At 39.9% G+C, this 24,117-nt stretch overlaps 1 protein-coding gene across 9 annotated transcripts in view; it reads left to right on the forward strand.

Annotated features, from left to right (window-relative positions):
- LOC123517175 (ubiquitin thioesterase otubain-like) overlaps window positions 1-24,117 on the forward strand; it is a 392,577-nt gene that overhangs the window by 356,075 nt on the left and 12,385 nt on the right. For 8 of the 9 annotated variants that reach the window (XM_045277172.1, XM_045277163.1, XM_045277166.1 and 5 more), the window contains one exon: window positions 9,873-10,465. The exons of the other annotated variant lie outside the window; for it this stretch is intronic. In XM_045277172.1, coding sequence (XP_045133107.1) covers window positions 9,873-10,073 — 201 coding nt within the window. In that variant the 3' untranslated portion in view covers window positions 10,074-10,465. Of the gene's footprint in view, window positions 1-9,872; window positions 10,466-24,117 lie in introns of those variants that run through there. 9 annotated transcript variants of the gene reach the window in all.

Here is a 24,117-nt window from a genome sequence, read left to right on the forward strand (position 1 = left end):
TTCGCCTGGGCCACACGACACTTGCAGCTGACTTGCACCGTCTGCGCCTGTCTGCTGATCCCTATTGCCCTTTCCTATTGCATTTCCTGCCCTGCTGCCCACGCTTCTACTCCCACCGCACTGCACTACGCTCCCAGCTGTCCGCCCTGGGTGTCACAACATTCGACCTGCCCACCCTCCTGGCGGCCTCAGGCGTCCACCCCTCTGGCAACATGCAGTCCTTCGAGTTTGCGGCCCTAATCAACAACAAAAACAAGCTTGTGTGTCATATTCCTACATAGTTGTAAATAATGTACCAATATAACAATATAACCTTTTACTTACCTGAATAACCATGAAAAATTATTGGTTGAAAACTCGATAATATGCTTTGAAAGTACAAAAACTCGAGTTACGTACAAAATCGACTTACGTCATGTTTCAGGAACGTAACTCTGACGTAACTCGGGACCTTACTGTATATATATATATATATATATATATATATATATATATATATATATATATATATATATATATATATATATATATATATATATATATATATATATATATATATATATATATATATATATATATATATATATATATAAACAAAGGTTGATAGCAGAAATTGTAGATACTAAAAGTGCAGGGAAATCACATGGAAGTCTTCATATCTCCTGCTTTATTTTCCATTTTCCAACGTTTCGCCTCAAACAAATGGCATCCTCAGGGACTAAAAAAGTTAACATATTAAGTATATATAAAGTCTAAAAAAAACATTGTATAAAGTCTAGAAAGACATTGTTTAGACATTAACCCGTACAGCGTCAGCAGATCTGAGACTTTGTGATTTCGCCAGTGCTGGCCACATCATGGATTTTATTTTTTATTTATTTATTTATTTATTTATTTATTTATTTTATTTATTTTTTTTTTTGCTAAACCAGTCTTAAATGATGTGAAACAAATGAAAATGACAGTCATTCCTCCCAGAACCGACTGGAAGTTGTATTAATTGGTGCGAGATATTTTGCGCTAAGGTTAGCGACTTAGCAAAGCCTTATGTGACTAGTTTATTCGCTTCCTCGTTTCTCACCAGTCGATTCCCGAGTTGGACACATGCATAATATCGTTCCTGAGTTGAAAGAAAAACAACATGTCATGTTTTGCTGTTTGGGAGTGCTTGTGGATAAAAATAGACACGAGATATCGCAAGGGAGTGTTGCCTTTCACAGTGGAAATATTTTCCAGTAATATATACTTGTTTTTCCTTATAACAAAGCGATTGGAAAATTCTTATTTATGTCATACAAAGTTTTCACTACCACAATATAACAGTTACCAAAAAACAACTGAAATGGTAAGAGTAAATAATGAAAATTACGCTGCATTCATATTAGCGGAGTTGAGGCGTCAGTTTCCCGCTACACCTAGCTGAAGGCAACAGAAACTGCTAAAGTTCAGATATGTAATAAATAAATACAGGAAGCATTCATGTTAGCAGGGACAAGGAGGCAGTATGAGCAATGTCTACAGTGCATGATGGCAGTATAATGGTAGGTTTTGAGGACGCAATACCTCCGAAAACACGAGAAAGCTTGCTGACATATCTCATACGTCTCTGATGCCCTGTTCGCTCAGAGTAACCGACGTATCTCGTACGTCTCTGACGCTGTACGGGTTAAGCTAGAATACAAGCAAAGAAATATATAAAATTACAATGATTTAAAATACAGAGTAAAAAACTAAACAAAAAAGAAAAGAGATCACAACACAATGTCAAAAAGAAAAAAATGCACAGAGAGAAAAAAAAACATACACGAGAGACAAACCTTGAAGTGTGCTGTACGCAGTACAGGAAGGAACTGGCTAGCGGGGTGGTATCAAGATGAGAGGAAAGGTAGTGAAAAGAGGTGAAGCAAATGTTCGAGGTTTCTGTTGAAGAGTGCGAAGCCTAGTTGAAGATAGCTGATAATTTCGAAAGATGTATATAATTTCATTTATACAAGTGGTTCGTTCCCAGGTATTTTATACGGCCTTCCAAAAACTCACAAGCCATCGAATCCTGTTTGACCTATCCTCAGCACTATTGGTTATAATTTGGCTAAATATCTAGTTCCCATTCTTGAACCAATCACTATGAACCAATTTACCCTCAACCCTTAAAGTACGGGGGATTGATTTACTCTCTGTCTGTTACAGCGGGGAAAAATCACACCTGTCAAAAATGCTAAATTTTTTTTTTTTTTATAAAAGCATATTTCTTTGTGTTATTCTGAGTACAACAATGTAGTTTTCAACATGTTATCACCTCTCACACCAACGTTATTGCAGAGCAAAAAATTCATGGCAGAATCTGCCACTAATAAATATCCCCCCAGCTCAGATAACACCGCTCTCTCTCTCTCTCTCTCTCTCTCTCTCTCTCTCTCTCTCTCTCTCTCTCTCTCTCTCTCTCTCTCCATTTGGGCATATGAATTTGATGTAAAAGTAGGAACTTTAGCACTTTCATGTCATGAAAATGCAAACTCAAATGAAATAATGTTCAAAACAGAAAAATAAAAATAAACCACGTATTACAAATACGTATTGTGGATTTGTATAACAATTGTGATGTGGCAACTCTTATTAGCAAGGGTTAAAAACTCGTATCAGTTTATAAATGAAATACGTAATCTAGATGTTGGTAACATGTTCATGGCTAGCTTTGACATTAAATCTTTATTTACTAATATCCCTCTTGAAGAAACTATACACCTAGTTTGTGACGAACTGTTTAAGGACAGCACTATGTTTGGCAACTTCTCGAGAACACAGTTTAGCAATCTTTTATCCCTTGCAGTTAAAGATTCCCCTTTTTTGTTTAATAAAAAAGCTTTATATTCAGACAGATGGTGTGGCTATGGGTTCATGTCTGGGCCCTATGCTGGCCAATGCTTTCTTGTGTATAAATGAAATTAATTGGCTAGGAGATTGCCCTTCTGCTTACAAACCTGTTTATTTTTGTAGATATGTTGATGATTGTTTTGTTTTATTTAGGGACTCTGCACAAATTCCCATGTTTCTAGATTACATGAACTCTAGACATCCTGATATAGAATTTACCTTGTGAAATAGAGAACAATGGTACTTTACCTTTTCTTGATGTACTTTTAACTCATGTGAATAATAAGTTTCACACCACTGTGTATCGAAAACCTACTTTTACTGGTTTAGGAATTAATTTTCTCTTTCGTGCTGCAGCTTTTCAAGATTAATTCAATTAAAACACTATTATATAGATGCTACAGCCTAACTTCTTCCTAGGAATTGTTTGACAAGGAGATTAAGTTCCTTACTACCTTCTTTTTGAATAACGGTTTTCCCCGTAGTGTTATTAACTCTACTATTTTAAAATTCCCTAACAATAAATTCACTAACCCTCTTGATTCTTCTACAACCCCAGAGAAAACAAGAAAATACATTTCGTTACCGTTTTACGGTCACCTCAGTTATTCAATAAGGAAAACCCTTAACAGCTCCTTAAAATCATATTATCCTGACACTAATTTTTTTCTTTATTTTTACTAATAGTCATACTATTGGCTCGTTTTTCAAATTTAACGATAGTGTTCTTACAAATCTCACCTCTTATGTTATATATTAATTTTGTTGTTCGTGCTGTAAACTACGATACATAGGTGAGACTTGTAGAAATCTAACACACAGAATAGCCGAGCACAAAGGTTTTTCTGTTAGAACCAATAAAACTCTATCTAACCCTTCTTTTTCTGCAATTAGAGCACATTCACATAATAGTGACCACCCCTTTGGTATTAATGACTTCAAAATTATCCATAGATGCCAATCTAATACTGATATCAAACTTCTTGAGGCACTTTATATTAAACACTTTCAACCTGAACTCAATAATCAGCTATCTTCAACTAGGCTTCGCACTCTTCAATAGAAACCTCGAACTTTTGCCTCACCTCTCTTCACTACTTTTCCTCTCATCTTGATACCACCCCGCTAGCAAGTTCCTTTCTGTACTGCGTACAGCACACTTCAAGGTTTGTCTCTCGTGTATGTTTTTTTTATCTCTGTGCAATTTTTTCTTTTTGACGTGTTGTGATCTCTTTTCTTTTTTTTTTTTTTTTCTCTGTATTTTAAATAATTGTAATTTTATTCATTTCTTTGCTTGTGTTTTAGCTTAACATTTCTTTGCTTGTGTTTTAGCTTAATGTCTAAACAATGTCTTTCTAGACTTTATACAATGTTTTTTTTTTAGACTTTATATATACTTAATATGTTAACTTTTTAGGCCCTGAGGATGCCTTTTATTTGAGGCGAAACATTGGAAAATTGAAAATAAAGCAGGAGATATGAAGACTTCCATGTGATTTCCCTGCATTTTAGTATATATATATATATATATATATATATATATATATATATATATATATATATATATATATATATATATATATATTTTTTTTTTTTTTTTTATGGTAAGGCCTATAGCGCCTGTAGGCACACTTGAAGAGTGTATTGGAAGTGCTGTTCAGCTTCCGCCCATTAGTGGTGCAGGCAATTTTATTTATAATGGTACCCATATTAGGGCCCATATCACCGCCCAAGCTCATCTTGAGTGTAACCACCTAGAACCTGGGTATCATGGTGATATGTAGGTAGCTTTAAACCACTCGATAAATGGCAAAGTGTTTTAAGGCTGTACATGGTGGGATTCAAACCTACACGTGGACATCTGCCCGATCCCACGCTCACCACCTTATCCACTATGCCACCGCCTCCTACAGTAAGCCCCAGCACTTGGCGAATCTCAGCTTGGCAAAATTCACTTTTGGTGGTAAGGTGGCCATGGACCACCGAGTGCACGCTTGGCGATTTCAATTCGAACTAGGGGGCCGCACGGCAAACCCCGCAGCTCCCTTTTGACGTCAGACTTCTCTCTAAACCTGTTTGAATGTAGTGTGAGTCCCCTTCAGCCATTTTATTTGTGCTACCCTCTGTTCTGCTAGCGTGGGAACAAATTCTGGCAATTTACAGCCAATATGGCCTCTACCAGATGGCAAGGACGAAAGTGGGCAAGGGAAAAGGGTGGAAAAACGGGAGTACAGACGAGGAAAGCATAAGAAATGCTTGTTTATTGATCTGTTTTGTACATGTGTTCTATTATGTGAAGGCAAAAGATTTTATTTCAGCTCAAAAGATGGTATTTTAAGGATCAAAAGAGGAACTTTGGCAATGACCAAAGACTGATTGAGGTATTTTTAGACAATTTATATGGTATAAAGAACTCGTGTTTGGCGAAATTCACATTTGGCGGTAATTCACCAAGGGGAGGTCTTACTATATATATATATATATATATATATATATATATATATATATATATATATATATATATATATATATATATATTATTTATCTGGATTATGGTCAATCCTGACATGTACGTTCCTAGTATGTTTAATATATATATATATATATATATATATATATATATATATATATATATATATATATATATATATATATATATATATATATATATATATATACTGTGCCGGTCATTGCATTATGCAGCAAAACTTCGGCAGACGCGGCTGCGGTATTCATTTCAGTCCCTATAATTTTTGACTTGTTATATCTGGGTCGTGTATCGTACGTCTGGCAGGTGAAATGTGACAGGCGGGTGATGTGCTGGGCGTCTGTCAACGGTCACTTGATCAGTGACATAATCAAGCAGTGATTATGCGCTACTTAGCTTCTCACTCTGGCCACGCTCTTTCCTCATTTTACTTCCCTGTTTTGAGATTTGGTCTCATTATGGAAAAGAGAAAGGACTTGTCCAAAGAGGATATTGCATCAATCATCAGTCTGTACAAGGTAAAGACTCCAATAAAGGATATTGCTAAAATTGTAGGTGTGAGTGAAAGAACAGTGCAAGCGTGGACCAAGCGGTTTCAGGACGCTGGGCAGCTTGTCACACCACACCACAAAGGACGTCCCGGGAAAGCCCGTAAAACCTCGCATCATTCTTTGGCCATCCTCAAGCGTGAAGTTATTACAAATCCACATATGACTGCATGCATGTTAAAGGAACAAAACCCTCATCTGTTGAATAGTGTCAGTTAAGACAGTGCGTCGCCGCCTGCATGATGACCTTGATTTCCGCAGCCACCGCCCAGTCAAGAAACCGCTCCTCACCCCTACACAACAGGCGCGTAGGGTCGCTTTTGCTAAAAAATATAGTGAGTGGGATGCGGCAAGGTGGCGACATGTGCTGTGGAGTGACGAATCCATCTTCAGAGTGACTGACAACGCTCGACCCAACGTTTATCGGCGTCCGGGAAGTGATCAGCTTGACCCTAAATTTTCTTACCGCACAGTAAAGCATCCTGAATCTTTAATGGTGTGGGGATGCTTCACATTCTTTAACGTTGGTGAGTTGGTGGTGCTTCCCCATAATGAAATGATGAATCAAAATAGCCATCTGGAGTTACTTTCTGATTATTTGCCCAGCTGTTTTGAAAAGTGCAGTGCTGAGGTGTTTCAGCAGGATGGCACGCTATGTCACACTGCTAAATCAGTGACACAGTGGTTCAGTGATTGTGAAGTGAACTTCATAAGTGACTGGCCAAGCAACTCACCAGACTTGAGCCCCATAGAAAACCTCTGGTCTATCATTAAGTACCGTCTGCAGGGGAAAGACACCAGTACCCTCACCAAGCTAGAAACTGCCATTAAGGAGGAATGGCTCAATTTTGACCACACCATCCTTGAAAATCTTGCTAATTCACTGCCTTCACGCTTAAAGGAGTGCATTAGGAGGAAGGGAAAGCCCATCGACTATTAAGCGATGGTAAGTACCGATTTGACTATTTTTCAATATTATTTATACTGTTTATCAACAGAGTCAGCGCCGCATAATGCAATGACCGGCACTGTGTATATATATATATATATATATATATATATATATATATATATATATATATATATATATATATATATATATATATATATATATATATATATATATATATATATATATATATATATATATATATATATATATATATATATATATATGACATACTAATGCATATGAAATACATAATGGTATGTATTAATTGTTTATTAGCGTACTGTCATACTAATTAATTTGAAAACTACTATTATATGAGGTACTTGTATTAATGTTTATTTAAAATTTTACTCATTAACCTGTTGATGTTTTATGAAGCCCTATTTACATATTTGTTACCTTCAGTTCTATGCAGGAAATAGATAAATAAAACTATTGAAGTTATTCTGGTGAGTTTTTTTTTTCTTTTTTTTTTCAGGACCCAGTTTCAGGTAGGTTAGAACCATAGTAATTTTCTGTTATTACTTGAATTAAAACTTAATTGCATCTTATTTCTACCATTAGTGGAAGTGGAGTTTATTTTGCATCATCAGAGTGCTTGTGACGTATCCAATTACACACATATTGCATCATGGCTACTTTCTACTAAGACGGTGTTATTTTTTTCCAGGATACCGTATGAGATCTTTTAGAATGTAGGTCGTATAAGACATGAGGCACTTTACTTTCATTGTTATTACAAAGGTGTATGATTTGCTTATAGTAACAGGATAAGTACCGATGTGTCCTGCTGGCAATACTTCTACTTTGTTTATTTTTTATTTTATGGAACCAATAGATTGGTGTACCATGAAAATTAACGGTTATGTTTTTCATCATCTCAGAAAATGGCCAAGAGCAGGTAAACCATAATGTTTTCCTCTAAAATTTACATGGATTTGTTTTTTATTGTACGTACCTAGTATGAAAAATCACTTACTATTATCATTATTTCCGTAAAGAAGGAGAGAGGGAGAGGGAGAGGGAGAGAGAGAGAGAGAGAGAGAGAGAGAGAGAGAGAGAGAGAGAGAGAGAGAGAGCTGCCTGTGTCAGATACCGCCCCACCACATTCCAGCCCGGATATGGTGCAGGGAGCCATTTTCTATTGCCCGGAGTGAAGAAGTTAAGAATTGGTGCCAGATATGTAGATTTTTTCCTTTTTTTCAGGAAATAAATGTAATTGGTGAACTGCACAAAGGGTGGTTCATAAATATGTAATGTAACTTTTAGGATAATCTCCACAGATATTCTTAAATACAGTACCCTTTCCTTATAGAACTTCACATCTTAAACTTCCAAAAAAATTATCCAAAACATCAATAATATTGGCAAAATAGTGATCATGAGTCTCCTGCTTCTGTCTTTTTATCTTTGGAAAGGTTGAAGTCTGAAGATACCAAAGTATTATTTATTTTATTTTGTCATGATGAAATTTTGCTTAAGACTCACAGGTTAAAAGTTCTTTTCTGAACATTTACAAAGTTTGTCCAAAGTAATTGTACTGGGGGGGGTAAAGGATGGACCACAAGTTGAAACAGCTGTTTACTCTGGGATGAGTTTCAACCTGCAACACAATGATCTTGATCGTACAAAATAATAAACATAACGATGCTACAAAATCCTGCGAAGAACACCATAATATTACCTCATTGTGCAACACAACCATACCATCATACCATTCAACACAACCTCCCACAAAAATGCAGACTGCTGTTATACAACTCAAAGATAGTGAACAAATAATACAGCAGGTAATAAACCATGGAACCACAACAGCATGATAATTTTGTATGAGATCATATAGATATGTCACTTAAATATAACCTGATATAGGGAACAAATTTATAATATTCAGCTGGACATCAAGATAGAGCTAAATTTTCTAACCATCACGTACCTCACTATTGTCCCTCGTGCCACACATACAACAAATTTATATCAACTCACTTCAATGGCCTCACCATCACATGCCTTGAAACCCTAGTAGCAGAGCACCCTGTTGTTACCATATGTGCTACTGTAACTGCTTATTGCACCGGCTGAAAGCTGTATGTTCAGTAAACAATCTGTTTCACAACCAAGGCAAACCTGAACAGGGCAGAGATAACAATCACTTTGTTCATGTATAATATCACCATTAGTTACCATGAATTAAGCACTAATAGTTTTCAATGCTTATCACTATACATACCTTCATACTACGGATCCAACACCAGGTAACACCCAACCACTCCCAATAACTAAAGCAAAACCAAAATATACTGACCCATAAGGTGAGGCCGATAATCCCTATGACACTGCCATATATCACTCATTACTTCAAAGAAAATGGAGTAACAGTTCTTCGTTAAATGAAGAACTGATACTCCGTTTTCTTTGAAGTAATGAGTGATATATATATGGCAGTGTTGTAGGGATTATTGGTCTCACCTTATGGGTCAGTAATATCCCCCTGTCCTGTCAGCCAGCTGACTGGGTAGGATGGGAAACAAAATGACACTCCAAATGTGCAAGGCAAGAAAAACCCAATGAAATGATTCACTGCTTCAAATAATCATATTCTCCAATACAATAATTATCATGCTAATGATACAGTAATCATACAAGTCCCGGTTAGGAGCACAGCAGTATAGAAATTGGGTAAGCTGTAAGCAAATTTCAAATAAAAGTGAATAGTAGTGAAAGTATATATTGGCATTGGGAACTGAATAAATCCTACTTTTCTATTCAGTACTTTTTCTTAACCCCTTTAGTACAATGACGTGTTTCCATATTCATTCTGTTTATTATTTGAGATTTTATACTGCTTCAGAAACTTATATGGGGATTAAAATAGTAAAGACTGTGACCATTAATCTTCTGACCTCCATACATCCTTCCCATTGTCAATAAAATGGTTTAATCATACACAAATCTAAAGGTAAAAATGTGTCACAGTATTGAAGGGGTTAAATTTTTATATTCTCTTCAACAGGAAGTTGAGCCTATGTATAGAGAATGTGACCATCTGCATATTGTGGCCCTGACTGCAGCTGTGGGAGTTGGTGTGCGAGTCATGTATCTTGACCGAGGGGAGGGAGATGCCCTGGTGTCTCATGACTTTCCTGAAGACAAGGAGCCAATCATTCACCTCCTGTATCGCCCTGGGCACTATGATATACTCTACAAAGCATAATGATTACTTTTTATAATAGCTTGTTGAAATAGATTTTGATATGCATTTTTGTTTCCCTTCAACTGACTGAGGATAGTCAATTTTTACTCCATCTTGTGTTTTGTCATCTTTCCTGACACAGAACTTTTATCTGTGAAATTCTATGATATACTTTCCAATGCTGTATATACATAAACATTGTGTATATGACCTTTATCTCCTAAGAAATATTTCTGATGTATTTTTTGATAGATCTAAATATTCTTATCAGTATTTTAACTGGTATTGTGAATCTTAAGATTCTTTAACAATATTTTCAGTGTTATATCACTGTATGATTATTTATTCAGTGTGTTTGTAAAAATACTGGTTTTATTACTAATATAAGACAATAAAAAATTCAATGAGCGAAATTATTTAGCTTTCATTCTCCCCCTGTGTCTTCTTCATAATCTAAGGACCTCCCAAGCTTCATGCTAAATGGGTTATTGAAGAAAGAGAAAAAAAAAAATTGATGTGTCAACACACACACATACACACACACCAGACGCGGTCGAGGAAGGACGCACTGGCGCCGTTCCGACAATCAGCTGATCTTCACTACCTGTTGTACAGTATTTACAGTGGCCTGGGCAAGTAGTGTGGACTCATTTTTCATGAAATCAACTGTTAAAGAATCATGAGTAAAGAAGAGATTCCATCAAAATGCAGATATGAGACTAGGGAAAGAATGAAAGATGATGACTATGTTGATGAGGGAGAGAGCGCATTCGAATGTTTCGATACGGCAAATACTTCACCACTTAACCCTTAAAGTACGGGGGGTTTATTTACTTTCCGTCTGTTACAATGGGGAAAAATCACACCTGTCAAAAATAATAAAAATATTTTTTCCTTATAAAAACATATTCCTTTGTGTTATTCTGAGTACAACGATGTAATTTTTAACATGTTATGACCTCTGAGAGCAAAGTTATTGCATATAAATAAAATTCATGGCAGAACCCGCCGCTAAGAAATACCCCACAAGCTCAGATAACACCGCATGCTCTCTCTCTCTCTCTCTCTCTCTCTCTCTCTCTCTCTCTCTCTCTCTCTCTCTCTCTCTCTGTCTCTCCTTTTGGGCAATTGAATTTGATGTAAAAGTAGGAACTTTTGCACTTTCATGTCAAGGAAATGCTAACTCAGATATATGAAATGATGTGTAAAACAGGAAAAAAAAAAAAGAAACCACATGTTACAAGTATTGTGGATTTCTATAATAATTGGAATCTGGCAACTCTTATTAGCAATGGGATTCACGTGACTTGGCCGACAAGCACAGTCCTGTAGAGGCAACCAGGGTGACATACACCAGCGCATTGCTGAAGGGGAATAGGCTACGTGAGGAGGTTTATAAACGTCGCTGTGAGGGTTGGTCTCTGTCTCCCAGATCACTATCAGAATCATTACTGGAGTCTTCACTTTCTTCTGTCTCAATAAAAAAATCAGTCTTCATTTTCATCACTCCTCAATGTCATTACCGAGTAACACTGACATAACATCACTTGGAGTACCATTTCCCCTTTCCGGGTGACGGGGGTTGCCAGATGTCGCCTCGAAATGGGAAAAGATGACTTATTGTGGGGGAACATATGTCTCAAGGCTCAAGCAGATGAGCAAGAAAAAATGCCAGATACCTCCACTTGCCCCAGGACCAGTAGTGAGGGGGAGAGATTCAAACGTTTAGCGCAGAAAAATCATGATTACCGGTACGATCCCCGCCTCTCTGCACGCGATGCTACAATCGTACATATACGATCACCGTACTTTAAGGGTTAAGAAAATGTTGATTGTTGAACATAAACTAGATAAATTGATAAAGGAGATTATGGAAATGAAAGAGAATGAAGAACTGGAAAAAGAGTTTATAAAACTGAAAGGATAAAAAAAAGTGGAAGAAAACGAAGCTAGGCTAAGAGTGGAAAATGAAGAACTGAAAAAGAAAGTAGCTAACTACAAGAAGCAAATAGAAGAAGGACTCGGTAAAGCCGAGAAAGAAAAAGAGAAGCTAAAAGATCTAGTAAACAAGGAAGAGAAAAGAGTACAGAACGTCATTAAAAAAGAAGTACAAGCATGGAGAGTCAAAGATAAGAAACCATGCGTGCTTTGGGGTCCGAGGGGTCTCCAAGCGCACGGTCCACGGTCCAAGTGTAGGTTGGGCTTCTGCACTCGGAGCAAGGGTATCCTAACGGTTGGGCAATGAGATAGGAGGCACCCCAAAAAGTACCCTCTTTAGCCCATAAATTCCCGTGAAAAGCCCACATGGTATAAAAAAAAAAAAGGCTGATTTTCAAAAGGTGATTCAAGAACAACTAAAAGAAAAAGAAGAAAATATGACAAATAAAATGATAGGAGTCCTCAAGACAAAAGAAAATCTAGTTAGAGAAATTGCAGAAAAAAAGAAGAGTGTAATTGTATTTGGAATAAAAGAAAAAGATATAAGATATAGACCAAGAAGAGAAAAAGAAGAAATGAAATCAGTCAAAGACTTACTAAAAAATCTAAACGACGAAGATAGGCAGAACTTGGAAGAGGAAGTAGAAGAAATAAACAGAATGGGACCATATCAAGAAGGAAAAACGAGACCAATTAAAATACTACTAAAATCACAAGCAGCAACAGAAGAAATATTATATAGAACAACAAAACTTAGAGAAACAGAAGGCCGCAAGGATATCTATATAAAGAAAAATAGAAATGAGGAAGAAAGGAAGAGATACAATGAACTGGCAGCAGCAGTAAGAGAAAAAAATAATGAAAGGTCAGAAGAGGAAAAAAGGCATTTTTTTTAGAGAATTCTAGGGCCGGCCATACACTATCATGTACACCTGACAGGTACGCCTGAACAGTCACGCCTGTCAGGTATACCTGATAGTGTATGGTGGGAAAAACTAGCCTCTCAGGCGACCTGACAACTGATGAAAATTCTATCAGTTCTGCCTGACAGGCGAGTAAACTTGATGTGTGTGTGGCGGTTTCATCAGGTGTACCTGAACAGGTCTCTCAGTTATTAACAATCCTTTGATGTGGACAGTTTAATTTTTTTTGGTTACAGCTTTGTAATTTTGATTTATTTTACAGTTGAGTTCCTTTAATTTTTTTAAGTGCTAAATCAAACAAACAGTTAGTTACATATTGAAAAATGTCGCAACGAAATATTGAAGCTCTTGGTGAGTTTATTGAATTATACAAAAGTGAACCTTGCTTGTGGAAAGTAAAAGCTGATGATTATCACAATAGAGACAAAAGAGATGCTGCATACAGAAAATTTGTGATGAAATTAAAGGAAATAGAGCCTGATACTAATGAGACCTTGGTTAAAAAAAAAAATTAACAGTTTGAGGTCCAATGTTCGAAAGGAGCAGAAGAAAATTGACTCCTCAATGAAATCTGGCGCCTCAGCAGATAATGTGTACAAACCTTCCCTGTGGTACTTCAAACTTTTCAATTTCATAAACGACCAAGATAATCCTAGATCATCGGTCTCAAATTTATCTCCTGAAAATGACAATGATGAGGTAAGAAAAAGAGAACTATTCTTTTTGACAATATTTATTTAAATGTTAGTTTAGAATGCCCTTCTTACTTATAACTACAACGCATTAGCTCTGTTTGTTCCTCAATATGTGTTTATTTTGCCATGCCACTTTCCCTTCGTCCATGAAGTAATCCATAAAATGTTCTCTTACTTCTTTGGCATTTCCACAAATATTTCCTCGATTACAAGATTGCAGTGGTTTCATATTAGAATATGCACTATCGCACCCAATAGACAAAATATTTCCATCAAAAAGTTATGCAGAGCACAAGCTGCCATCACAACCTTTTCAATATTTTGTGGTTCTAAATTTATTGCTGTATGAAAAATACGAAATCTCGATGAAAGAATACCAAACACGTTTTCAACTATATGCCTCGCGCGCAATAAATGATAGTTGAACATCTCTCTTTTTGCAGAATTAAGATTTGCCTGTCTAAATGGCTTCGAAATTTCAGTTGTCAGCGGAAACGCGTCGTCCGCAAAAAAACATAGGGGACGTTTTTTAACTTTTCACTGACATCGTCAAGCTGGGGAATATGTAGCTTTTTCTCCACGAACTTCTCATAGAAACGTGTATTTTGGAGTAAACCGCCGTCGGATACACGGCCGTTAGTTCCAAAATCCACAAGGAGAAATCGGTAGTTTGCATCTACAATTGCAAGAAGAACCATACTATGTTTTTCTTTGTAGTTAAAGAAATAAGAGCCAGAATTTCTTGGGGGAATTATATCAATATGTTTGCCATCCATGGCGCCTATGCAGTGTGGGAAGTTCCATCAAGTCTCAAAATCCTTTGATATTTCTATCCATTTATCTTCAGAGTTGAGAAACTGAAAAAGAAAAATATATATTATATATGTGTGGTCATTTATTACAAAAAATATATTTGCAAATAATTTTATAATGAGCAATCTATATAATAATGAGCAAAATTAAAATGTTTTCTGATTTCAGGTGAACATTGATGACCCATGTCCAGAGAAAAACGATTTGACACCAAATGTCTCTCAAGAAGAGCGGCGGGAACCGAATCAACCTACACCGTCGACTGGAATTTCACGACCTGGGCCCAGTAACAAGAGGAAATACAATGATGATACATCAGCTGAAATATTGTCCACTGTTCGTGATTATTTCAAACGACCGCAACCACAAATTGACTGTTGCGAGCTCTTGGGAAGAACAGTAACTATGAAAATGAGGGGCATTAAAGATAAACGCCTGCACATCATGTTCAAAAAAGAAATTAATGACTTACTATTTGCAGCAGAAATGTGCGCTCTGAACTACCCAAATTCCACTTTAGCAAGCCCAGAAGATTACACACCAGTTCCCACACCAACTCCACAACATTATACACCAGTTCCCACACCAACTCAACAACATTATACACCAGTTCTCACACCAACTCCACAACATTATACACCAGTTCCCACACCAAGTCTACAACATTATACACCAATTCCCACACCAAGTCCACAACATCACACACCTTGGACTTGGACTTAGTGTGGGAATTGGTATATAATGTTGTGGACTTGGTGTGGGAACTGGTGTATAATGTTGTGGAGTTGGTGTGAGAACTGGTGTATAATGTTGTTGAGTTGGTGTGGGAACTGGTGTATAATGTTGTGGAGTTGGTGTGGGAACTGGTGTGTAATCTTCTGGGCTTGCTAAAGTGGAATTTGGGTAGTTCAGAGTGCACATTTCTGCTTCAAATAGTAAGTCATTAATTTCTTTTTTTAACATAATGTGCAGGCGTTTATCTTTAATGCCCCTCATTTTCATAGTTACTGTTCTTCCCAAGAGCTTGACGACGTCAGTGAAAAGTTAAAAAACATCCCCTATGTTTTTTTGCGGACGACGCGTTTCCGCTGACAACTGAAATTTCGAAGCCATTTAGACAGGCAAATCTTAATTCTGCAAAAAGAGAGGTGTTCAACTATCATTTATTGCACGCGAGGCATATAGTTGAAAACGTGTTTGGTATTCTTTCATCGAGATTTCGTATTTTTCATACAGCAATAAATTTAGAACCACAAAATATTGAAAAGGTTGTGATGGCAGCTTGTGCTCTGCATAACTTTTTGATGGATCAACAGCCTACAGTATATGCCCCTACAAATTGTTTGTATAAAGAAAGTTCTGAAGGTGGAAATATTTTGTCTATTGGGTGCGATAGTGCATATTCTAATATGAACCCACTGCAATCTTGTAATCGAGGAAATATTTGTGGAAATGCCAAAGAAGTAAGAGAACATTTTATGGATTACTTCATGGACGAAGGGAAAGTGGCATGGCAAAATAAACACATATTGAGGAACAAACAGAGCTAATGCGTTGTAGTTATAAGTGGGAAAGGCATTCTAAACTAACATTTAAATAAATATTGTCAAAAAGAATAGTTCTCTTTTTCTTACCTCATCATTGTCATTTTCAGGAGATAAATTTGAGACCGATGATCTAGGATTATCTTGGTCCTTTATGAAATTGAAGAGTTTGAAGTACCACAGGGAAGGTTTGTACACATTATCTGCTGAGGCGCCGGATTTCATTGAGGAATCAATTTTCTTCTGCTCCTTTCGAACATTGGACCTCAAACTGTTAATTTTTTTTTTAACCAAGGTCTCATTAGCATCAGGCTCTATTTCCTTTAATTTCATCACAAATTTTCTGTATGCAGCATCTCTTTTATCTCTATCGTGATAATCATCAGCTTTTACTTTCCACAAGCAAGGTTCACTTTTGTATAATTCAATAAACTCACCAAGAACTTCAATATTTCGTTGCGACATTTTTCAATATGTAACTAACTGTTTGTTTGATTTAGCACTTAAAAAAATTAAAGGAACTCAACTGTAAAATAAATCAAAATTACAAAGCTGTAACCAAAAAAAATTAAACTGTCCACATCAAAGGATTGTTAATAACTGAGAGACCTGTTCAGGTACACCTGATGAAACCGCCACACACACATCAAGTTTACTCGCCTGTCAGGCAGAACTGATAGAATTTTCATCAGTTGTCAGGTTGCCTGAGAGGCTAGTTTTTCCCGCCATACACTATCAGGTATACCTGAGCCCTACTCCTCCTCTACACACTGAGGAGGTTCTCTCCGAAGTCTTCACCCTTCTCTGGGATGCCTACCAACTGTACAAAACGGGCACTTCTGTGCCTGTAATCCTCACCACCCTGTGGCTCACTCTCTCCAAGCTACTTACCACTTTCCTTCAATAATGGCCCTTACCTTTCTCTTCTGGAATGCCAGGTCTCTCCCCAGGAAGACAGCCGAGCTTCAGTCGCACCTCTGGGACACACTTCCCTCGGTGGTGTGAGACCTGGTTGCCACCTCACCTTACACTCAAGCTTCCAGGCTATACCATCCTTAGGACGGACCGTCCTCAGGGACGTGGCGGGGATGTCCTCCTAGCCCTGTGTGATGAGCTTTTCCACTCTCCCTTCTCCCTCCCTCACTGGCCTGCTGGTTGTCTGGAGGTTGTTGCTAGCAGGGTTAGGCTACAACACAACTGGCTCACCGTGGCAGTCATTTATAACCCAGGTGGTGCTACACATCAAGAACTTGATCACTTCATCACTTCCCTTCCCCCTCCTGTGCTTATCATGGGTAACTTTAATGCCCATCACCAGTGCTGGGAACCGGACCTGCCACTACACCACAGAAACACCTCAGGTACTGCCCTGTTCCATATCCTAATGGATTCTCCTCACCTGTCCCTATTGAGCCCTCCTGGCCTCACTACCAGATTTCATCCCCACACTGGAGCTTCCTCGGTCCTGGATCTGTTCCTCGGGGACCCAGCTTTCCACAACTCTACTTTCTCCACTGGTCCCAACATGGGGAGCAACCACCTCCCTGTTCTAGCCTCCATTCCACAAGCACCCCCAACAGCTCACCCTGGCTGCTTGCCCCGATGGAAGCTACAGCCCTCTGCATGGCCTCAGTACAGGGAAGCCCTTCAGCCCTCCCCAGAGACTTCCACCCTCCCACTAGAAGCTGCTGCAGTATCCTTCCAGTGCACACTAGAGGCAGTGGGCAAAGCTGCCTTTCACCAAGTCACCCGCTCCAAACCTCGCCGCCCCGGGAATCCTTGGTGGAGTGATGAGTGTGCCCAGGCAGTGCAGGCCTGTCGGAGGGCGTGGTCCAGGTGGAGGAGAACACCTACAATTGAGGCTGGCAGGGAATATCGTCGCCTTGATGCAGTCTGTGCTAAAACCATCCTCAAGGCTCAGAGGAGTGCATGGGCCTCTCACTGCTCCTCCCTTTCGTTCTCTTCCTCCACCAAGAGAACATGGGCTTTCCTGCACTCCATGGAGGGTGAGAGGGCTCGTCAACCCTTATCTCTCACGGATGGAGCCCAGGCCCCACTCAATGACGCTTAGAAGGCTGAACTGCTGGCACATCACTATCACCAGAAACTGAGTATTCTCCCTACCCTACGACCTCCACCCGACCTACACCACATGATCACCACCTCCACTACCTCTCCGGGTCATCCGCAACTCACCCAGCCTTTCACCCAACAAGAACTGAAAGAGGCCTTAGTCACACTGCACACCGGCAAGGCATCAGGACTCAACACCATCCCCTATGAGTTTTTAACCCACCTCACTCTTCCTCTCCTGGATGGCCTCCTTCTCTATAACACCAGCTGGACGATGGGGACTTACCCTACATGTTGGAAACCCTCCGTACTTGTTCCCATCCACAAACCAGGCAAGGATCCAACTCTTTCATCTGCATACTGGCCCATCACACTCCCGTCCTGCAATGGGAAACTGATGGAGCGTCTTGTGACTACGCGTCTCACCTGGTGGCTAGAGGAGAAGCACTTGCTAGGGAGGAGCAATGTGGCTTCTGACCTCATAGAGGCACCATCGATGTCCTGAGCCAAATGGAATTTCACATTAGTGACACGTACCGCCAACATCAGGTCATGCTCGCCCTCTTCATAGACCTGGAGGGTGCATTTGACTCAGCACCTCACGAGGGAATCACCTACAAGCTGGCTAAACTGGGCATTGCTGGTACCACCCTCGCTTGGATCCGAGACTTCCTCTCCCACCGCTCTTATCAAGTGGCAGTGGGTGCCTCCTTATCAACCTCCCACCCCATCTGCAGAGGCATCCCACAAGGCTCAATCCTCAGCCCCCTCCTCTTCAACATCCTCCTGTGTGACCTCCACATCCCCCTCCACTCGCAACTCCTCATATATGCTGACGATATCACCATAGTCAGCCGTGCACCGACATTGGCCATGGCCCAGACCAACATGCACAAAGCTGCAGCTGCCTTGAGTGACTGGATAACTACCTGGGGCCTGATGGTTAGTGCTCCTAAGAGCACATTTATGTGCTTCACCCTGAAACACCTCCCATCCTCACCTACTACATCACTGCGTGGACAGGGTGTCCCCTACTCCAGGACACACACCTTCCTGGGTCTACGCCTAGATGATCCTCGTCTTTCCTGGGCCAGACACATAAACCATCTACGCACTGCCTGCAGTAAACGTCTCGATATTCTGAAGAATATTGTTGGAGTCAGATGGGGAGCCAACCGTGATCTTCTTCAATACTACTTGACCACCATCAGACCCAAATTAATGTATGGCAGCAGTATCTACAGCTCAGCAGCACACTCCCTCCTCAACAAATTGGATCCCATCCAGAATGCTGCACTCAAGATCTCCTTGGGGGCCATGAAATCCTCTCCATTTGTCTCTCTACATGCAGAGAGTGGAATCCTCTCTTTATCTATTCACAGAAGAGAGACTTTGTGCCAGCATTACCACTACATTCTGAGCTTACCCAAGTCTCACCCTCTCGCTACCCTCTATTCCACTTCTGGGGTGGACCAAGACACTCCTGTATGGCTCCTTGGAGCACGGCAACCCCTCCTTGTCAGAGCCCTACAAACCCTCAACATCCTGGGCTTACCACCACCACCTCCACAGCCCAATAGCCCACACTCTCCCATCCCACCATGGCTGGACCTCTCCCCCATCCCCCATGTTCACTTTACACCTTCCTGGCCTCCCCAACTGGCACTCTTCAAGCAGATTAGCATCACTACTCTTCCATCAGAGGGACAAGAAATTGTTTAAACACCACGTCAAGCTCTACACAGATGGCTCCCACTCTCCATCACCACACTCTACCGCTGCAGCCATCTACAACCCCGCCACATCCATCTGCAGGACATGGCGACTCCCACCAGAGACAGACATCCTGACAGCAGAGCTGTATGCCCTTCACCAGGCCGTCAACCACCTGCAGGTCTGTCATACCAAGGGCAAAGCAGTAATCTACACCGACTCCCTCTCCTCACTCCTCACTCCACCTCCTACTCTCCCGCCACCCATCCTCCTCCACCACCCAGAGGATCCTCATCCATCTTTACACCGAAGGCTGGGAGTTAACCCTCCAGTGGGTTCCCTCCCACACAGGTATCCGGAGTAATGATGTCGCCGACACCGCCACCAAGATGGCCCTATCAGAAGTAAACATTACCCCCTTCCCTCTGACAGGTAACAGGAGAATGAATAAGTTGCCTGAGGGATTTAATGACACTGTGCTGGCAAATATGTTCCTTGACTTCTTTGATCAAAAGATAAAGTCGATTGTGGAGAGCTTTAGAAATGAGTAGCTTGAAATACCCGTGAGTATGCCAACGCCTCGGGCTAAGCTACTCTCCTTTAAGCAAGTAAGTGTGGATGAAGTAAAGGAGATTGTACATAAAGTTAAAATAACCTACTGCGATAATGACCCTTTACCTATTAGTGATATTATTCAGAGTGAGAAGTTCTGTGAAATTCTGGAAATTTTTAAACTGATTATAAACAGTAGCTTCATGAACAATACCTTTCCTGTCTCTGAAAAAATGGCATTGTAAAGGGTAAAATGGATACGCAGTGCTTGAGTTCCTTTAGACATGTATCTAATTTTACCTTTTTATCGAAGATTATTGAAAGTGCTGTATTAAACCAATTACTCGACCATTTGAAAGTAGTGCAGGCTTTACCGGATAATCAATCGGCTTATAGAAAACTTTATTCGACTGAGACAGCTTTATGCTCAGTTATCAATGATCTGATAATCCTGATGGATGAAGGAAAATGTGGTTTGCTAATTTTACTGGACTTAAGTGCAGCATTTGACACAGTTGTTCACAGATTGCTTCTTTTAGATTGCAGGTCTGTCGGTATTGATGGCGATGCACTAACATATTTAGAAAGTTATCTTACAAACAGGCAATACTGTGTTCAAGTTGGTAAATCTTTCTCAGACAAGAAGATTTTAGAAAGAGGAGTACCCCAAGGCAGTGTTTTTGGTCCTATTCTGTTCTGTATATATACTATTGAACTATCACACATACTAAGAAAACATGACATTGACTTCAAACTGTTTGCTGATGACACAGTTTTACATGACCTTGAACAATGTAGATAATGTTGAAAGAAAGATCAAACTTATTATGGATGATGTTGGTAGATGGATGGAATCCAAGCAGTTGAAACTTAATAAAAACAAGACAATGTTTGATAGTGGGTAAGAATAAGGACTTAAAGAGGATTGATATGTCCACATTATATATTGATGGTAACAATTTGGGTGTTCGTGATACAGTGAAGGATCTGGGAGTATTATTGGACTGTCATTTATCTATGAAAGATCAAATACGGCAGGTGGTTAAGACGGCAAGATGCCATCTGAAAAATATAGGTTTTGTCAGAATATATTTGGATGAGAAAACTACAAAGATGCTGGTTCATAATCATGTGATAAGCAAACTGGATTACTGCAATTCTCTGTATTATGGACTGCCTAAGTATCTCTTAAAAGACTTACAGCTTGTCATGAGCAGAGCTGCCAGACTGATTACAGGCGTCTCTCCTCGTGAAAGCATAACACCTGTATTGATAGATCTGCATTGGCTGCCAATTAAAGCACGAATTGAGTACAAAATTAGTGTTATGACTCATCATTACAGACTGGAAAACCTGAGTACTTGAGGAACTTACTGGAAACATTCCACCATGACACTACGATGGAGCTGAGACACGATGCAGACCCATACAGACTACATGAGCCAAGATATAACCTTGACATGGGATGTCGAGCATTTGCAAGATGTGCACCAAGGATTTACAATAAACTGCCAAGTGATATCAAAGGTTGTGCCAGGATCGATATCTTCAAAAAGAAATTGAAGACATATTTGTTCAAGGAAGTTTATGATTTTAACAGCATGGAAATCAAAGACTAGTTGCTTTTGAGGGAGGCTCTGCCTCGCTGCCTCGCAGTGGAGCGGAGCCTTGAACAAACACCCCAAGTAACAAGTAAGTAAGTAACAGCTAAGCGTCTCATATCATGAGTATGCCACTCTACCTCCAACACCGCCCTTGCCACTGGCCTCCGCGTCACCTCCATGGGCCAATATCGCCACAATTCCTCCCCACAGCCATGGGTGAGGCAACAGTCCCGCGCCCTAGATGTAGCGCTTACCCGTCTCCGCCTGGGCCACACCACACTCAATACACACCTGCACTGCCTCCGCCTGGCGCCAGATCCCCACTGCCCCTGGTGCGGGTCCATCCTGGAGACCATAGAACATTTCTTACTAGTGTCCCTGCTTCCATTCCCAACGCGTTCTGTTACGAGCACAACTTATCATTCGGAGTTCCCACTCTTGACCTGCCCACTCTGCTGGCTGCGGCGGGTGTCCACCCCACAAACTAACACGCCGTTCTACGCCTCACCTGTGTCTTCCTGAAGAAGACGGGACAACTGTCACGCCTGTGAGCGTCTCACAGGACATCGCCAGGGCTCATAGGGCCCCTCCAGGGGAACCTGGCAGCCCTCAACAACAACAACAACAACAAAACTAAATGAGGCAATCAAAATAGACTTGGATAATAGGTATAATGTATGGAGAAGAGACAGAGGGGGTAAAGGAGGAGGAGTCATGATAATGTTAAGGAAGGAGATAGTGATAAACCAAGTGGAATGTGGGGAAGGAAAAGCAGAAGTACTGTATGTTAAGATGCTTATTAATAAAAAAGAGTTAACAATCATTGTAACATATGTGCCACCAAAAACAAATTCATGGACCAATCAAGAATATAAAGACATGATAGATGACACAATAAGGAGCCTAACGAGAATCGTTAAAGAAAGGAGAAAAGTGATATTAGTATAGGATTTTTTAAGTAAAATCCATTTTTATCTACATACTTACCCATAATTATTAATTATTGCTTGCTTAAACCCCCACCCCACAGCAAAGTTACATAATATCCATTAGCTCGCAAGAGAACAACGAAAGAAAAGAACTTGAGTTCCCCTTTCCGTTCTCTAAGAAAAGGTGCACGGACCGTTTTCTACAACTCCTCGGTACCAGCCAGCCTTCCCCCACAATTCATATGCTTCTACTCTAAAAAGGTCAAAGAGGGGAGGGAGGAAGGGAACATGAATTATAATTAATAATTATGGGTAAGTATGTAGATAAAAATGGATTTTACTTAAAAAATCCTATTTGTTACTACACATACATAATTATTAATTATTGCTTGAAAACTGATTCCCAAGTATAGGAGGGAGGATGACCATTCCTTTAACCAATCTGAAAAGATTCGAAAAGAAAAACAAAAACAGAACCACACATGTGCAACTTACAATGAAGAGGTCAAGTCCTGGGAAATGTAGCACTGGCATCCATGTCCAAGGGGAAGTAAAAGGGAAAAGAAGCAGCCCATCCAACATCCCACCAGGAAGGTCAACTAACTCTAAAGCCTCCCATACTAAAGTACATAGAAATTATGTAGCCTGAACCCAATCAACCTTAATCAATAACCCTGAGAGCCGACACAAAAGGGCCCAAAGAAAAGGTATCTAGATATCTATGAGTTGTATCCCGTAGATAAAAAGAAGCAAATATAGAACTACATTTCCAGGTCCCTGCTCGGAGGACGGTCGGAATACTCCTAATTTTCTTAAATAGGGCACTTGTAGCCACTGCCCTAACCTCATGTGCATTGATTTTCACCGAGCACATATCTTCCTCTGAAACATCCTGATGTGCACGTTGGATAATCTGACATATCCAAAAGAAATAGTGTGTGGATGTACCACCCGTTGAGGTTCGGAAACCTCAACGGCATAAAAGCCGGTCATTCTCAGAATCCCCAATAGACTTAGCCAAGGCTGGAATAGAAAATTCTGACTGAGAATCATCCCCTGGAACTTGAGTCTTAGCCAGAAAATCCGCGGCTAAAGAGAAAGTCATCGAAGACCAACCCCTAGAGTGACGAACCTCCACTGAAAGTCCATGGAGTTTGCTAACCCGACGAGCAGAAGCCAAAGCTAAGAGAAAAGAAGCTTTCAGAGTCACGTCCTGCAATGATGCTAAACGAAGGGGCTCATAGGGGGCCTTTGTTAAAGAATTCAAAACTAAAGATAAGT

The sequence above is a fragment of the Portunus trituberculatus genome, chromosome 41 (genome assembly GCF_017591435.1).
Source record: "Portunus trituberculatus isolate SZX2019 chromosome 41, ASM1759143v1, whole genome shotgun sequence".
Taxonomy (NCBI): domain Eukaryota; kingdom Metazoa; phylum Arthropoda; class Malacostraca; order Decapoda; family Portunidae; genus Portunus; species Portunus trituberculatus.